Below are 13,490 nucleotides of genomic sequence, written 5' to 3'. Positions count from 1 at the left end.
GTTTCCATGAATTGTTTCAGTTCTTCCTTGGTGTCCTGGTTGATCCAAGCATTCTTAAGTAAGGTGGTCTTTAGTTTCCAGGTGTTTGAGTTCCTTCTGAACTTTTCCTTATGATTGAGCTCCAGTTTCAAAGCATTGTGATCTGAGAATATGCAGGGAATAATCTCAGCCTTTTGGTATTGGTTGAGTCCTGATTTGTGACACAGTATGTAGTCTATTCTTGAGAAGGTTCCATGTGCACTTGAGAAGAATGAGTATTCTGTTGTTTTAGGGTGGAATGTTCTGTATATATCTATGAGGTCCATCTGGTCCAGTGTGTCATTCAATGCTCTTGTTTCTTTATTGATTTTCTGCTTCAATGATCTGTCCATTTCTGAGAGAGGCATGTTAAGATCTCCTACTATTAATGTATTCATATAAATACAGTTTTCTTATGTAATTGGCTGCTCCCATATTGGGGGCATAGATATTTACAATTGTTAGATCATCTTGGTGGATAGTCCCTTTAAGAATGATGTAGTGTCCTTCTGTATCTCTGACTACAGTCTTTAGTTTAAAATCTAATTTATCTGATATGAGAATTGCTACCCCAGCCTTCTTTTGAGGCCCATTGGCATGAAAGATACTTCTCCATCCCTTCACTTTCAGTCTGGGTGTATCTTTAGGTTCAAAATGGGTCTCTTGTAGACAACATATGGATGGGTCCTATTGTTTTATCCAATCTGCAACCCTGTGTCATTTTATGGGTGCATTTAGGCCATTCACATTGAGAGTGATTATAGATAGATATGTTTTTATTGACATTGTGTTACCTTTGAAGTCTTTCTTTCTGTAGATTGTCTCTATATTTCTGTTCAATGCTATTCTTAGGATTTTTCCTCTTTTATAGAACCCCCCTTAATATTTCCTGCAGTATCGGCTTAGTGGTTGCATAGTTTTTAAGCCTCGGAGGTCTTGGAAACTCTTTATCTCTCCATCCATTTTGAATGTCAGTCGAGGTACAGAAATCAGTGACTTTCTTATACACTTACAATGAAAATACAGAAAGGGAAATTAGAGAATCGATTCCATTTACTATAGCACCAAGAACCATAAGACACCTGGGAATAAACCTAACCAAAGAGGTAAAGGATCTGTATTTGACGAACTACAGAACACTCATGAAAGAAATTGAAGAAGACACAAAAAGATGGAAGACCATTCCATGCTCTTGGATCAGAAGAATAAACATTGTTAAAATGTCTATACTGCCTAGAGCAATCTATACTTTTAATGCCATTCCGATCAAAATTCCACTGGTATTCTTCAAAGAACTGGAGCAAATAATCCAAAGTTTGTATGGAATCAGAAGAGACCCCAAATTGCTAAGGAAATGTTGAAAAACAAGAAAAAAATAGGGGGCATCACGTTACCGGATTTCAAGCTTTACTACAAAGCTGTGATCACCAAGACACCATGGTACTGGCATAAAAACAGACACATAGACCAATGGAACATAGTAAAGAGCCCAGATGTGGACCCTCAACTCTATGGGCAAATAATCTTCGACAAAACAGGAAAAAATATACAGTGGAAAAAAGACAGTCTCTTCAATAAATGGTGCTGGGAAAACTGGACAGCTATATCTAGAAGAATGAAATTCAACCATTCTCTTACACCGTACACAAAGATAAACTCAAAATGGATAAAAGACCTCAATGTGAGACAGGAATCCATCAGAATCCTAGAGGAGAACATAGGCAGTAATCTCTTTGATATTAGCCACAGCAACTTCTTTCAAGATATGTCTCCAAAGGCAAAGGAAACAAAAGCAAAAATAATCATTTGGGACTTCATCAAAATCAGAAGCTTCTGCACAGCAAAGGAAACAGTCAACAAAACAAAGAGGCAACCCATGAAATGGGAGAAGATATTTGCTAACGACAGTACAGACAAAAGGTTGATATCCGGGATCTATAAAGAACTCCTCAAACTCAACCCACACAAAACAGACAATCATATCAAAAAATGGGCAGAAGATATGAACAGACACTTCTCCAGTGAAGACATACAAATGGCTATCAGAAACATGAAAAAATGCTCATCATCACTAGCCTTCAGGGAGATTCAAATTAAAAACACATTGAGATACCACTTTACACCACTTAGAATGGCCAAAATTAGCAAGACAGGAAACAACATATGTTGGAGGGGATGTGGAGAAAGGGGAACCCTCTTACACTGTTGATGGGAATGCAAGTTGGTACAGCCTCTTCGGAGAACCGTGCGGAGATTCCTCAAGAAATTAAAAATGGAACTTCCCTATGACCCTGCCATTGCACTACTAGGTATTTACCCCAAAGATACAGATGTCATGAAAAGAAGGGCCATCTGTACCCCAATGTTTATAGCAGCAATGGCCACGGTAGCCAAACTGTGGAAAGAACCAAGATGCCCTTCAATGGACGAATGGATAAGGAAGATGTGGTCCATATACACTATGGAGTATTATGCCTCCATCAGAAAGGATGAATACCCAACTTTTGTAGCAACATGGATGGGACTGGAAGAGATTATGCTGAGTGAAATCAGTCAAGCAGAGAGAGTCAATTATCATATGGTTTCACTTATTCATGGAGCATAGCAGATAGCATGGAAGACATGGGGAGTTAGAGAGGAGAAGGGAGTTGAGGGAAATTGGAAGGGGAGGTGAACCATGAGAGACTATGGACTCTGAAAAACAATCTGAGGGGTTTGAAGTGGTGGGGGGGTGGGAGGTTGAGATGCCAAGTGGGAGGTATTATGGAGGGCATGAATTGCATGGAGCACTGGGTGTGGTGCAAAAATAATGAATACTGTTATGCTGAAAATAAATGAAAAATAAATTTTAAAAAAAACATGGAATGAGGTGAAAAACACTACACAGATATGGTAGTATAGTTAGAGTGAGATTCTCAGGAATTCAGGGACTGAGTAGCTCTGAGTTTTGGCAACTTTCAGGCCATGTCCATGTGTGATTGACTGAATGTCTACAATAGAGTTAAAGGTTAATACAACTGAGTAGATAGGAGCTATGAGGTATGAATGTGGGGGAGCTTTTGACATAGTTACACCAAAGAGTCCCATGATTCTCAACAACGTCTTCTTCCATCAAAACTAATTTTCCAAACATTTTCTCTGTCTCTCCACTCACAACATTACAAAATACAAATTAAATGATGTAGCTAGAAGACTATAGCAACCAACCTTAACTAGCCTCTCATTACAGCTCACAAATCTTTGAACGTTCTACTGGAGCCTGGAGTTTAGAGAAGGGCTGTGAACCAGGTGCCCAAGTCCTCAATTCATCCAACAGAGAGACCAGCTTTTGAAAGACACAAACCATGAGAAGAACTTTAGGAAATAGGAGGGTAAATTAGGAAAGGACTGATCTGCCTCTTGCACACTCATTTCAGTAAGCTATGCCCACTTAAACTTGAAAAACTGGGGTTGGCCTAACAAGTAATGTCCACAGGAGATTGGATGTCATGCCACCATGGCATTGGGGACTGTGGAAGATGCAAGAGATGAGGAAACTCGGGTCATATCCCAAGATGTCACATTTCATTTTGGGGAGAAAAGTTCTTCCAGTGAAGAAGAAGGAGGACAAGGAGAGAGAAGAGGGGGGAGAGCAAGAGGAAGAATGAGGAGAAGGGGAAGGGGGAGAATGTGGAGGGGGAGGAGGCGAAAGAGGGGGAGGAGGAGGAAGTAGTGGAGAAGGAGAAGGAAAAGGAGGAGAGGAGGAAGAGGAAGAAAAAGGAGAAGAAGAAGGAAGAGAAGGAGAAGGAGGGGAAGAGAAAAAGGAAGAAAAAGGAGAAGGAGAAAAAGGAGAAGAGAAAGAGGAAGATGACAACGACGACTATGAATGACTAGGAAGGAGGGGACTTAGAGAAGGGAAGGACAAGAAAGAAAAGGAAAACAAGGGGAAGGTAAGAAAGAAAGACAGGATAGGGACAAGATGGGAAGGGGGAGAAGGAGGAAAAAGAGGAAGAAGAGGGAGAGGAGGTGAGCCTGGCACGTTTTTTCTACTTTATTAATACCAAATGTTTAACTTATGAAAGCTGAAAGAAGACAAAGAAAAAAGAATTGAAGAGACAAATCCAAAATTACCTCATCCCCAAAATAAAACTTTGTGTCTGTAAACCTGGACTCCCTAACAAAAACCGTTCTAGCCCAGATTTTTGTTATGGTGTTATCTTTAAAAAAATCCTGACCTTTGTGAACATGATAATGGCAATTCACCATAAACAGATTACTGTAAACTTAATAGTCATGGTAAACTTTTGTGTGAGTTGTTCCCTATAAATATATGTTGGGTTGTGGATTGTGTGAGGCATAGTTTCTGAAGTCCGAACTCTACAAATGAATCCTTACTTTCTGTTTTTAAATACTTCATTTTCTCAAATCTTCATTTGACATGTCATGCATCAGGGAAGGCTGAGAAAAAGGAAGAAAGTACCAGCAAGGACCTACATGGGGAGTACGAGGAAGTTCTGCATAAGCTTAACTGTTCAGGCTCAATGAGGAGGGCCTTCTAGCTTCACCAAATTTGGGGGGTTTTTGTTTGTTGTTTGTCTGTTTTTTTGAGTGTAAAAGAAATTTAATGATTATATTGCAGTATTTTGTTTATTTTTTTAATGTGCTGTAAAATTTTTTATTATGTTATGTTAGTCACAATACAGTACATCATTAGTTTTTGATGAGTGTTCCATGATTCACAACTTCAGCAAATTTCAAAAAGAACTATGACAAGATTTCAATCTGGAAGTCCTCCTGCCTCTCCTGATAAGAAGTGGGTAGGAGAAGAATCAATGAAACAAGATGGGATTGGGAGGGAGACAAACCATAAGTGACTCTTAATCTCACAAAACAAACTGAGGGTTGCTGGGGGGAGGGGGTTTGGGAGAAGGGAGTGGGATTATGAACATTGGGGAGGGTATGTGCTTTGGTGAGTGCTGTGAAGTGTGTAAACCTGGCGATTCACAGACCTGTACCCCTGGGGATAAAAATATATGTTTATAAAAAATAAAAAATTAAAAAAAAAAAAGAAGTGGGAGGGCCTCAGAACCCTCTCAATACCTCCTCAAACCAACACATTTTGCCTATACATACCCAACTATATATACACTGATGTATCTTTTCAAACTATCAGCTTTGGAGCACAGCGTATGCCTTCACAAAGCACGTGAATGCAGTGCCCTTGTACTTACAGAGCCAAGTTATTCCAATAAATAGAGATACTTAATGCAAATGGTTACTCACACCTCACAAACATGCAAGGTTATACACACATACCATTCACATTCAAATCCAGTCTTTGCACACATATGTCTATTAACACATCTCTCAAATACACACATCAACAAACATATCCACACACTTTCACATTCTATAAAATATCCCTTCATTTGTAAATACTCTTGACTAACAAAGAAAACGGGCATACAGATAAGCTCACAATTGGGTATTCTTAACCACACACATTCTTGCCCATGCACTCAAATCCCCAGACTTTGTGTATACAGAGGAGATAGGCAAATAAGGGGTTAATGTTTCCAGCTTTAGTCTCTAATCTCAGAGGAAACCAGAGATTGAGGCAGGGGGCCTGAAAGGAGACAGTGAATCAATGCTTTGGGAAGGGAAAGGCCAACCTTAAGCAGGTCCTTAAATAGGTCCTAACCCACAGGCTCTGCTAAAAGCTGAATCACAGGAGCCAGTTAGAGCTGCTCATGGTCAGAGATGAAGCAGAGCTCAAGGTGAGTGGTTTCCCTGTGCCCTAATCATTTCTGCCTCTCTAGAGAACAGTAAGACTCACAGAAGCTCCAAGAAACTGGGAGACAGGACACCACTGTAGGGAATGACCTGACTTAATGAGGGCTCCAGATCCAGAGATCCCTGATGGCTGGATTTTCTTCTCAGGTGGAGAGAAGATTCACTACTCACTGTGTCCTTCAGAGAAATTTTAGAAAAGTAGGAAGGCTGCCTCCACACACAATCCCTCCATGAAGGACACTGGATCTGAACCTCCCTTGCTCCAACATCATTGCTCTATGCCTTGGTTTTAGATACCCCAAAGCGAGAAAACTGTCTAAATATCCCTGAAACAATTCTTTAGCAAGACCTCAGCCCATTTTATCCTTTACCACTTCAGGTCTCAGCAACATGATTAAACTAATAGACATAACAATCTCCACATAATGATTGGAGTAATTGAAGGCTAACAGAGCCAGTGGTACCAGCACTGAATTCAAACCCACACTTATAGATGAAACTTGAACTCTATCATTATGAGAACATCAATCTTTTTTTTTTTTTTAAGATTTTATTTATTCATTTGTCAGAGAGAGAGAGAGAGTCACAGCACAAGCAGAGGAAGCAACAGGCAGCGGGAGAAACAGGCTGGCCGCTGAGCAAGGTTCCTGATGCCAGACTTGATCACAGAACCCTGGGATCATGCCCTGAACCAAAAGCAGATGCTTAATTGCCTGAGCCTCCAAGGTGTCCTGAGAACATCAATCTTGTAATCATATTACCTGAACCCAAATCTATGCCAAGTACTCACAAGTAGATTATACTTTGGAGAACAGAAAAATTGACTCTGATGTCCAGTGTGTGATCACCCTACCTATAAGGTTGAAAAACATGACTTAATTTATTTTTGAGTACCTAATAGCCTCACAAGATTTCTAGTCCACACAGGGCAGAGGCATGAATAAAAGCAGGGAAAGGGGAAGGAATGTTGGGCAAGAAGGGAAATTCTATTTCTTTTTTATTCCTACTCTTGAGGGAATACACATATCACTCATTCCACCCAGAAGGAAGTTAATAACTCATACCTCCCTCCAAAATATGATTGAAAACTTTATACACTTCACATAATGATCCAGGATTGGTTAAGTTCCTGTCCATTCCACATGACTTGTAAGCTTCACTCTTCCAGGCTGAATGAGTAATTCTAAGTGGAAAAGAGGCAAGGGAATTGCTGAGAGTGAGGATACCAGAATCCATGGAGTTGTTGGTATAAAGAAGAAAAAAGGCACCTGTCAAGAGCTCCCATCCCCTACTTCAGACTTGGACCCCAGGTCACCACCGGAGAAGAGTCACCACTGCAAAAGGAATATGGCGAACAGGTGAGTTCTCCATTAAGGCTCATCGGAAGAAACTTCATGAGAGTTAAAAACAATACAGAGTAAATGCTTCTGGTGTTATATTTACAAAAATAGCCATGTCTTCCACAATTGATCAAAGAGATTATTGTGCACTTTGAGAAATTGTACGTTTAGCCGGCATCTTCACCAGTGCCCAGTGCAAGAATGATGATCTAAGGATGTTTTCCAGATGCCCATGAGCCTCAGTGACCATGTCCTCACAACTGGAGAGTGACATACAGGAGGCAGAAGGGAGAGGAAGACTCTGGTTCAAAGAACACATATAAGTGGAAGAACAAGCCAGGCAAGAAGGGATAAATGAGAGCCTGGGACTCCAGATAATGTGTTTGTCTGAATTTCCACCATACCCTGGATAGGAGTATTTGTTTTGAGCAAACCTACACCTATTATCAAGGTAGGATAGTAATTTTTTCAGTGAAGAGCAAGATTTATAAAATCTGAGCCCCATTTCTCTCATAATGTTGTAAAGCTAGGGAAAATCAGAAAGAGGCTAGGTTTCTTTGGGATCACAAAGAAACCCTTTATAGGAACCATTAGGTCTGGTGGAATGAAACATTTGTTAGTCCCAACAGCTGATTTGTTATGGGAGATCTGAAAAGACTCTTCTTATCTGTGTGTTTCTTTTATGGCAGAGACTCAAAGGCTCCATCAACTGAGATGAAATAGTGAAAAGGTGCCTAGTAAGGATCAGGTAAGCTTTTGTGTCATCAATCCTTGGTAGATGTTAGTCACCAGAGGGATCAAAGAAGAGCACCATGTGAAACAAGTAGAGGTAGAGGAAGACATTCAGGTCTTTCACTGGCCAACACAGCAGACCATGGTATGAGAACGATGTATAACTCTCTTGCGGCCATGGTGCCTAAGCAGTGTCAAAAAGTTCATCAGAAAATTTTAAGATATGGCTCATTAGTTAAAAAGGCTATTGCCACTGAACAATTTATTTGTTATTTGATCCAGCAAATATTTTCAAACCCCTATTCTGTGCTAAGCACAGAGTTGCTAGGATGGTGCACTATTCAGGGATCATCTCATAAAAATCTATCATCATGACAAGATTTAGAAAACCATAGCCTGCAAACAAAATCCAGCTTGCACCCTGTTTTCACAAATAAAATTGTATTTGGATGTAATCACACTCACATATCGCTGTACTGACTGTGGTTGTTCTCAGGCTACAGGGGCTAAACTGTCTAGTTGCAACACAGACTGTACAGCACATAAAACCTAAAATATGTATGATCTACCCTTTTACTGAAATGAGCTTGCTGACACCTAATCTAGGAGGACATACACCATTGATAACAGAATTAATTATACGTGTACAATAATCAGTGACCTATCCTCCAACCCGGATTCTCTGGATAACTCCTAGCGTCAAAGCTAACTCAACATCACACATAACTTCTTCCTATGAGCCTTTAAGACAAAGTGTTTTCCAAACCAGCTTCCTATCCTGAAAAGTCACCTAAGTGGCTTAAACAGAGGGAAAAGAACCTATGGGAAAGGTTAAACAAATCAGTTAGTTCTGAAGAATAGAAGGGCAATATTGATAATTACTGATTATTATCAGGATAGTTTTACTATAGCAGATTCTACTTTCAAGGAAAATTTGATTCTTTGACAAAAAACACACTTGCAGTTAGTATGTTTTGATCCCATTTTGAATGACATAAATATGAATGAGGAATAAAGAGGAACATCACTTTATGTTACAAAATTTTTTTATTAAAACAGTTGAAATTCTTCCAGTTTACCATTAAGCCCTACTGCCCTTTGATTCACTTGAAACATTCCAAATACTTAAAATATTAATAATTACTTTTTGACTCTTATCACCTACAGAGAGTAGATTACCTTCACAATGGAGAACAAATTAACCATCCTGTGATGGTGGCTTCAGGGAACATCTCTTTGCATCCTGTGTCCTTCATCCTACTTGGGATCCCAGGACTTGAGAATTACCAGTTTTGGATTGCCTTCCCCCTCTGTGCCATGTATCTTGTGGCTGTAGTTGGCAATATCATTGTCCTTCATATAGTCCGAACTGACCACATGCTGCATGAGCCCATGTACCTGTTCCTAGCCATGCTGGCTGTCACTGACCTGGCCCTGTCCTCTTCCACCCAACCTAAAATGCTGGCTATACTCTGGTTTCATGCTCATGAGATTGAATACCATGCCTGCCTCATCCAGGTGTTCTTCATCCATGCCTTCTCTTCTGTGGAGTCTGGGTTGCTCATGGCTATGGCCTTGGACCGTTATGTGGCTATCTGCTTCCCACTGCACCACTCTACTGTCCTGACCCCAGCTGTGGTGGGTAAACTGGGGGCAGCTGTGATGATGAGAGGGTTGCTGTGGGTGAGTCCCTTCTGCTTCATGGTGTCCAGGATGCCCTTCTGCACCAACCATGTCATTCCCCAGTCATACTGTGAGCACATGGCTGTGCTAAAGCTGGTGTGTGCAGATACTAGAGTCAACCGTGCATATGGGCTCTTTGCGGCCTTCTCTGTGATTGCCTTTGACATAATTGTCATTAGTATATCTTATGTGATGATTTTGAGAACTGTTCTGAGGTTGCCTTCTGAGGAGGCCCGACTCAAGGCTTTTGGCACATGTGCTTCCCATATCTGTGTCATCTTGGCTCTTTATATCCCAGCCCTCTTTACCTTCCTCACCCACCGCTTTGGACATCACGTGCCCCGAGTGGTACATGTCATGTTCGCTAATCTCTACCTCCTGGTACCTCCCATGCTCAACCCCATCATCTATGGAGTTAGAACCAAGCAGATCAGGGACAGGGTTATTCAAGGATGTTGTGGGAAAGATCCCTGAGCCAAACGTCACGGCAGCAACCAACCCCACGGCACAACCAACCCCACTGCCCCACTGGTCTGGGATCTTCACATATTAACACAAAGTCATCTCTGGGAGACAAATGGATAAACAAGATGCGGTACATATATACAATGGAATATTCTTCATCTATCAGAAAGGATGAATACCTACCATTGACATTGACGGAACTGGAAGGGACTAAGTTAAGCGAAATAAATGAAGTGGAGAAAGACAATTATTATGGTTTCACTCATATGTGGAACATAAGGAATAGAGTGGAGGACCACAGGGCAAGGGAGGGAAAACTGAATGGAAAGAAATCAAGGGAGACAAACCATGAAAGACTCTGGACTCCAGGAACCTAACTGAGGGACACAGAAGGGAGGTAGGTGGGGGAATATGGTGACAAAGTGATGGGTATTAAGGAGGGCACATGCTGGGATGAGCACTGGGCTTTATATGCAACTAATGAATCACTGAGCACCACAACGTAAACTTATGATGGACTATATGCTGGCTAACTGAACATAGCTATAATAATAGTAAGTCATCTCTGTGAACAAGAGGTTAGCATCCCTCCAGAACAAAAGGAAATATTTCAAGATGCCCAGAACATGAGCTCTCTGAGAGACGTGACTGGCCGTAAATACTGAGTTGACCAATCTTCATCATCACAGGAAAACTGTAAAAAGTATGTCTACCATTCAAATGAGTGAAGATTTTAACAGAATTCCATCTTCCACAGACCACTACAGTGAAAATTATTTTTACCCTGCCAGGAGAAGTCCAGGTTCCTATGCTTTTTTTAAAAAACAGATTACAACTTTCCACCAAAACAGTTATAAAATACATGCATTTTTCCCATCTTGGAATCTGTTTGTAAAAGTAGAATTTGAGGGGGGGGGGACAGTACATAGGCATGCAGAGATTCATTATTTATAAAAACAAAAACAGGGAAACTTACACATATTGATGTATAAGATCCAGATGAAGAATGAGCAATTGCATATCATGTATCATGTAACTAATATATTTGCAAAGAGCATGTAAAAATGTGAAGAATGATCAAGATAAAATATTAAATAAAAAAGAAAAATGACATCTGTCCATAAGGCAGAAACCAATTCTAAGAAGAAATACATATACATAGAAAAAGATTCGAAATACATCGAAACGCTAACAATAACAGAGAGTAGTGAAATTTATGGTATTTTAGTTTTCTTTTTTACACTTTCATATATTTGTAAAATTACCCTTGATTGAGAGTGTCATTTTAACATGAGAAAAAAAATAATGCAGACAAGAACAGAAGTGTACAGAAAAGGTTAATTCAGTGCCCAAGCCTAAGGGAATGGAGTAGGCAATCTGAGAAGATGAAAGACTCCAGAATACAGCAAAGCAAAAGCTTGAGCTCTAGAAAAGCTTGAACATCTCCATGAAAATTTGGACCCAGAATCATGTATTGACAGTAGTAACAGGGAGCATTTATTGGTCTCTCCTTCTAGAAATTGCCTATTCCCTGATGACAATGGATTGCAGAGTGAAGAAGTTTTGATAAACAAATGGAAAAGGAGATTCTCTTCTGAACATAGCTATAATGTATGGTTAAAAGTAGTGAAAAGTCATAAGCAGATTGAGTATTTGTTAATATTTTTTTTTTTAAGATTTATTTATTTATTTGACAGAGAGAGATTACAAGTAGGCAGAGAGGCAGGCAGAGAGAGAGAGGAGGAAGCAGGCTCCCTGCTGAGCAGAGAGCCCGATGTGGGACTCGATCCCAGGACCCTGAGATCATGACCTGAGCTGAAGGCAGCGGCTTAACCCACTGAGCCACCCAGGCGCCCTATTTGTTAATATTTAATTTCCTTTGCAAAAATAAAATGTTAGGTTGTTTTAGAAAACCACATTTTTTCTAATTTTTTCAACTTTATTGTGGTGTATTATACAAAAACATGCATATGTTTATGTATTCATTTTGATGAGTTTGGACATATGCAAATACACATGATAGCATCACCAAAAACACGATAAAATCGTCCATCACAATTACTGCATTTATGTATTTATCCTCCTTCATCACTCTGCTGTCAATGCCAATAGTGAGGAAGGTTTAGAACTTGGGCTCTAATGTTGCTAAAACCAACATGAGATGAAGGTGCTTGAAGAGGAAGTGGGAACATGTTTGCTTCTCCCAGCAGAAACAGCTAACGGAGCCTAAAAGTTTCGCCAGAAATGAACGGGTATTCTGAAGGAGCATTTTCAAGATTCCCAGATATTAGAGATGTAAAGGAGCTGTGATCTCTTATCAGCAAATCAGTTAATAATTGTGAGTCTCTCTTTTTCTTTTTAAAATCAGCTCTGTTGCTGTTTAACTTGTGACAATAAAATGTAAATATTTTTTCGCACACTCTGAAGAGTCCTGACACATGCGTGCCCCTGTAGCTACCAGCCTGGTTAAGACATAGGACATTGCCCTCACTTCATGAAAGGTTCTCTTGCCTGCCTGGAGTCAATCATCCCCTCTCCATCCCAACCAGGCAAACCCTGTTCTGACATCTTTCACTACAAAATGACTTTTCTCTCACTAGCACGTTTATGAATGAAGGAATAAACAATATATTGAGTCTGGTGTCTTTCACTCAGTATAGTTTTTCAGATTGAGCCCTATTGTTGCATGTAAGATAAGCAGGTCATTTCCTATTACTGCTGAGTAGTATATTCTATTTTGTCAGTGTACCTATTGAGGTATTGATACCATACCAATTGTTACCTTTTTCTTTTGCTTCAACCCTTTTAGTCTTCTTGCAAACATATCCATCTCTCATCTGTCTACAGCTTTACTTTAAATCTTCCCACTTCTCCCAGTTGTTATTTTCCAGAACATTCTATATTCCTCTCGACATCCTTTACATCTCAACTAATAGCCTCCTTATGGGTGAGGTGTTTCTTTTTTTTATTATTATTATTTTTATTTTCAGCATAACAGTATTCATTATTTTTGCACTACATCCAGTGCTCCATGCAATCCGTGCCCTCTATAATACCCACCACCTGGTACCCCAACCTCCCACCCCCCGCCCCTTCAAACCCCTCAGATTGTTTTTCAAAGTCCATAGTCTCTTATGGTTCACCTCCCCTTCCAATTTCCCCCAACTCCCTTCTCCTCTCTAACTCCCCATGTCCTCCATGCTATTTGTTATGCTCCACAAATAAGAGAAGGTGTTTCTTAACCTATGAATCTCAACAAGTTCTCCCCCCATAATTTTCATTCAACACAAATATTTTATTTCCTCCCCTTCTAAACACAATGTGCAATTATTTAAATTACTTATTTGCCATCTGTTCCTCTGTCTGGAATATAACTTCTATAAAAGTATAGCACAGGCGTTTATTACTCTTGTCTTTTTCTTTTTCTTTTTTTTTTTTTTTTATCCTTTTGGATTGTGTTATGTTAGTCACCATAAAATA

At 39.9% G+C, this 13,490-nt stretch overlaps 1 protein-coding gene across 1 annotated transcript; it reads left to right on the top strand.

The window, feature by feature from the left end:
• The first annotated feature begins 9,065 nt into the window (after positions 1–9,065).
• On the top strand, positions 9,066–10,019 carry LOC116600300 (olfactory receptor 52R1-like). The gene has a single exon (XM_032360462.1). It carries the CDS (start codon positions 9,075–9,077, stop codon positions 10,017–10,019), a length of 945 nt encoding a protein of 314 aa, XP_032216353.1. The 5' UTR covers positions 9,066–9,074.
• Positions 10,020–13,490: the final 3,471 nt, after the last annotated feature.

The sequence above is a fragment of the Mustela erminea genome, chromosome 9 (assembly GCF_009829155.1).
Source record: "Mustela erminea isolate mMusErm1 chromosome 9, mMusErm1.Pri, whole genome shotgun sequence".
NCBI classification, from domain to species: domain Eukaryota; kingdom Metazoa; phylum Chordata; class Mammalia; order Carnivora; family Mustelidae; genus Mustela; species Mustela erminea.
This window is presented reverse-complemented; position numbering and strand designations above follow the sequence as displayed.

Excerpts from the sequence above, each read along its gene's own strand:
- LOC116600300 (XM_032360462.1), top strand. The coding sequence starts at position 9,075 with ATGGTGGCTTCAGGGAACATCTCTTTGCATCCTGTGTCCTTCATCCTA.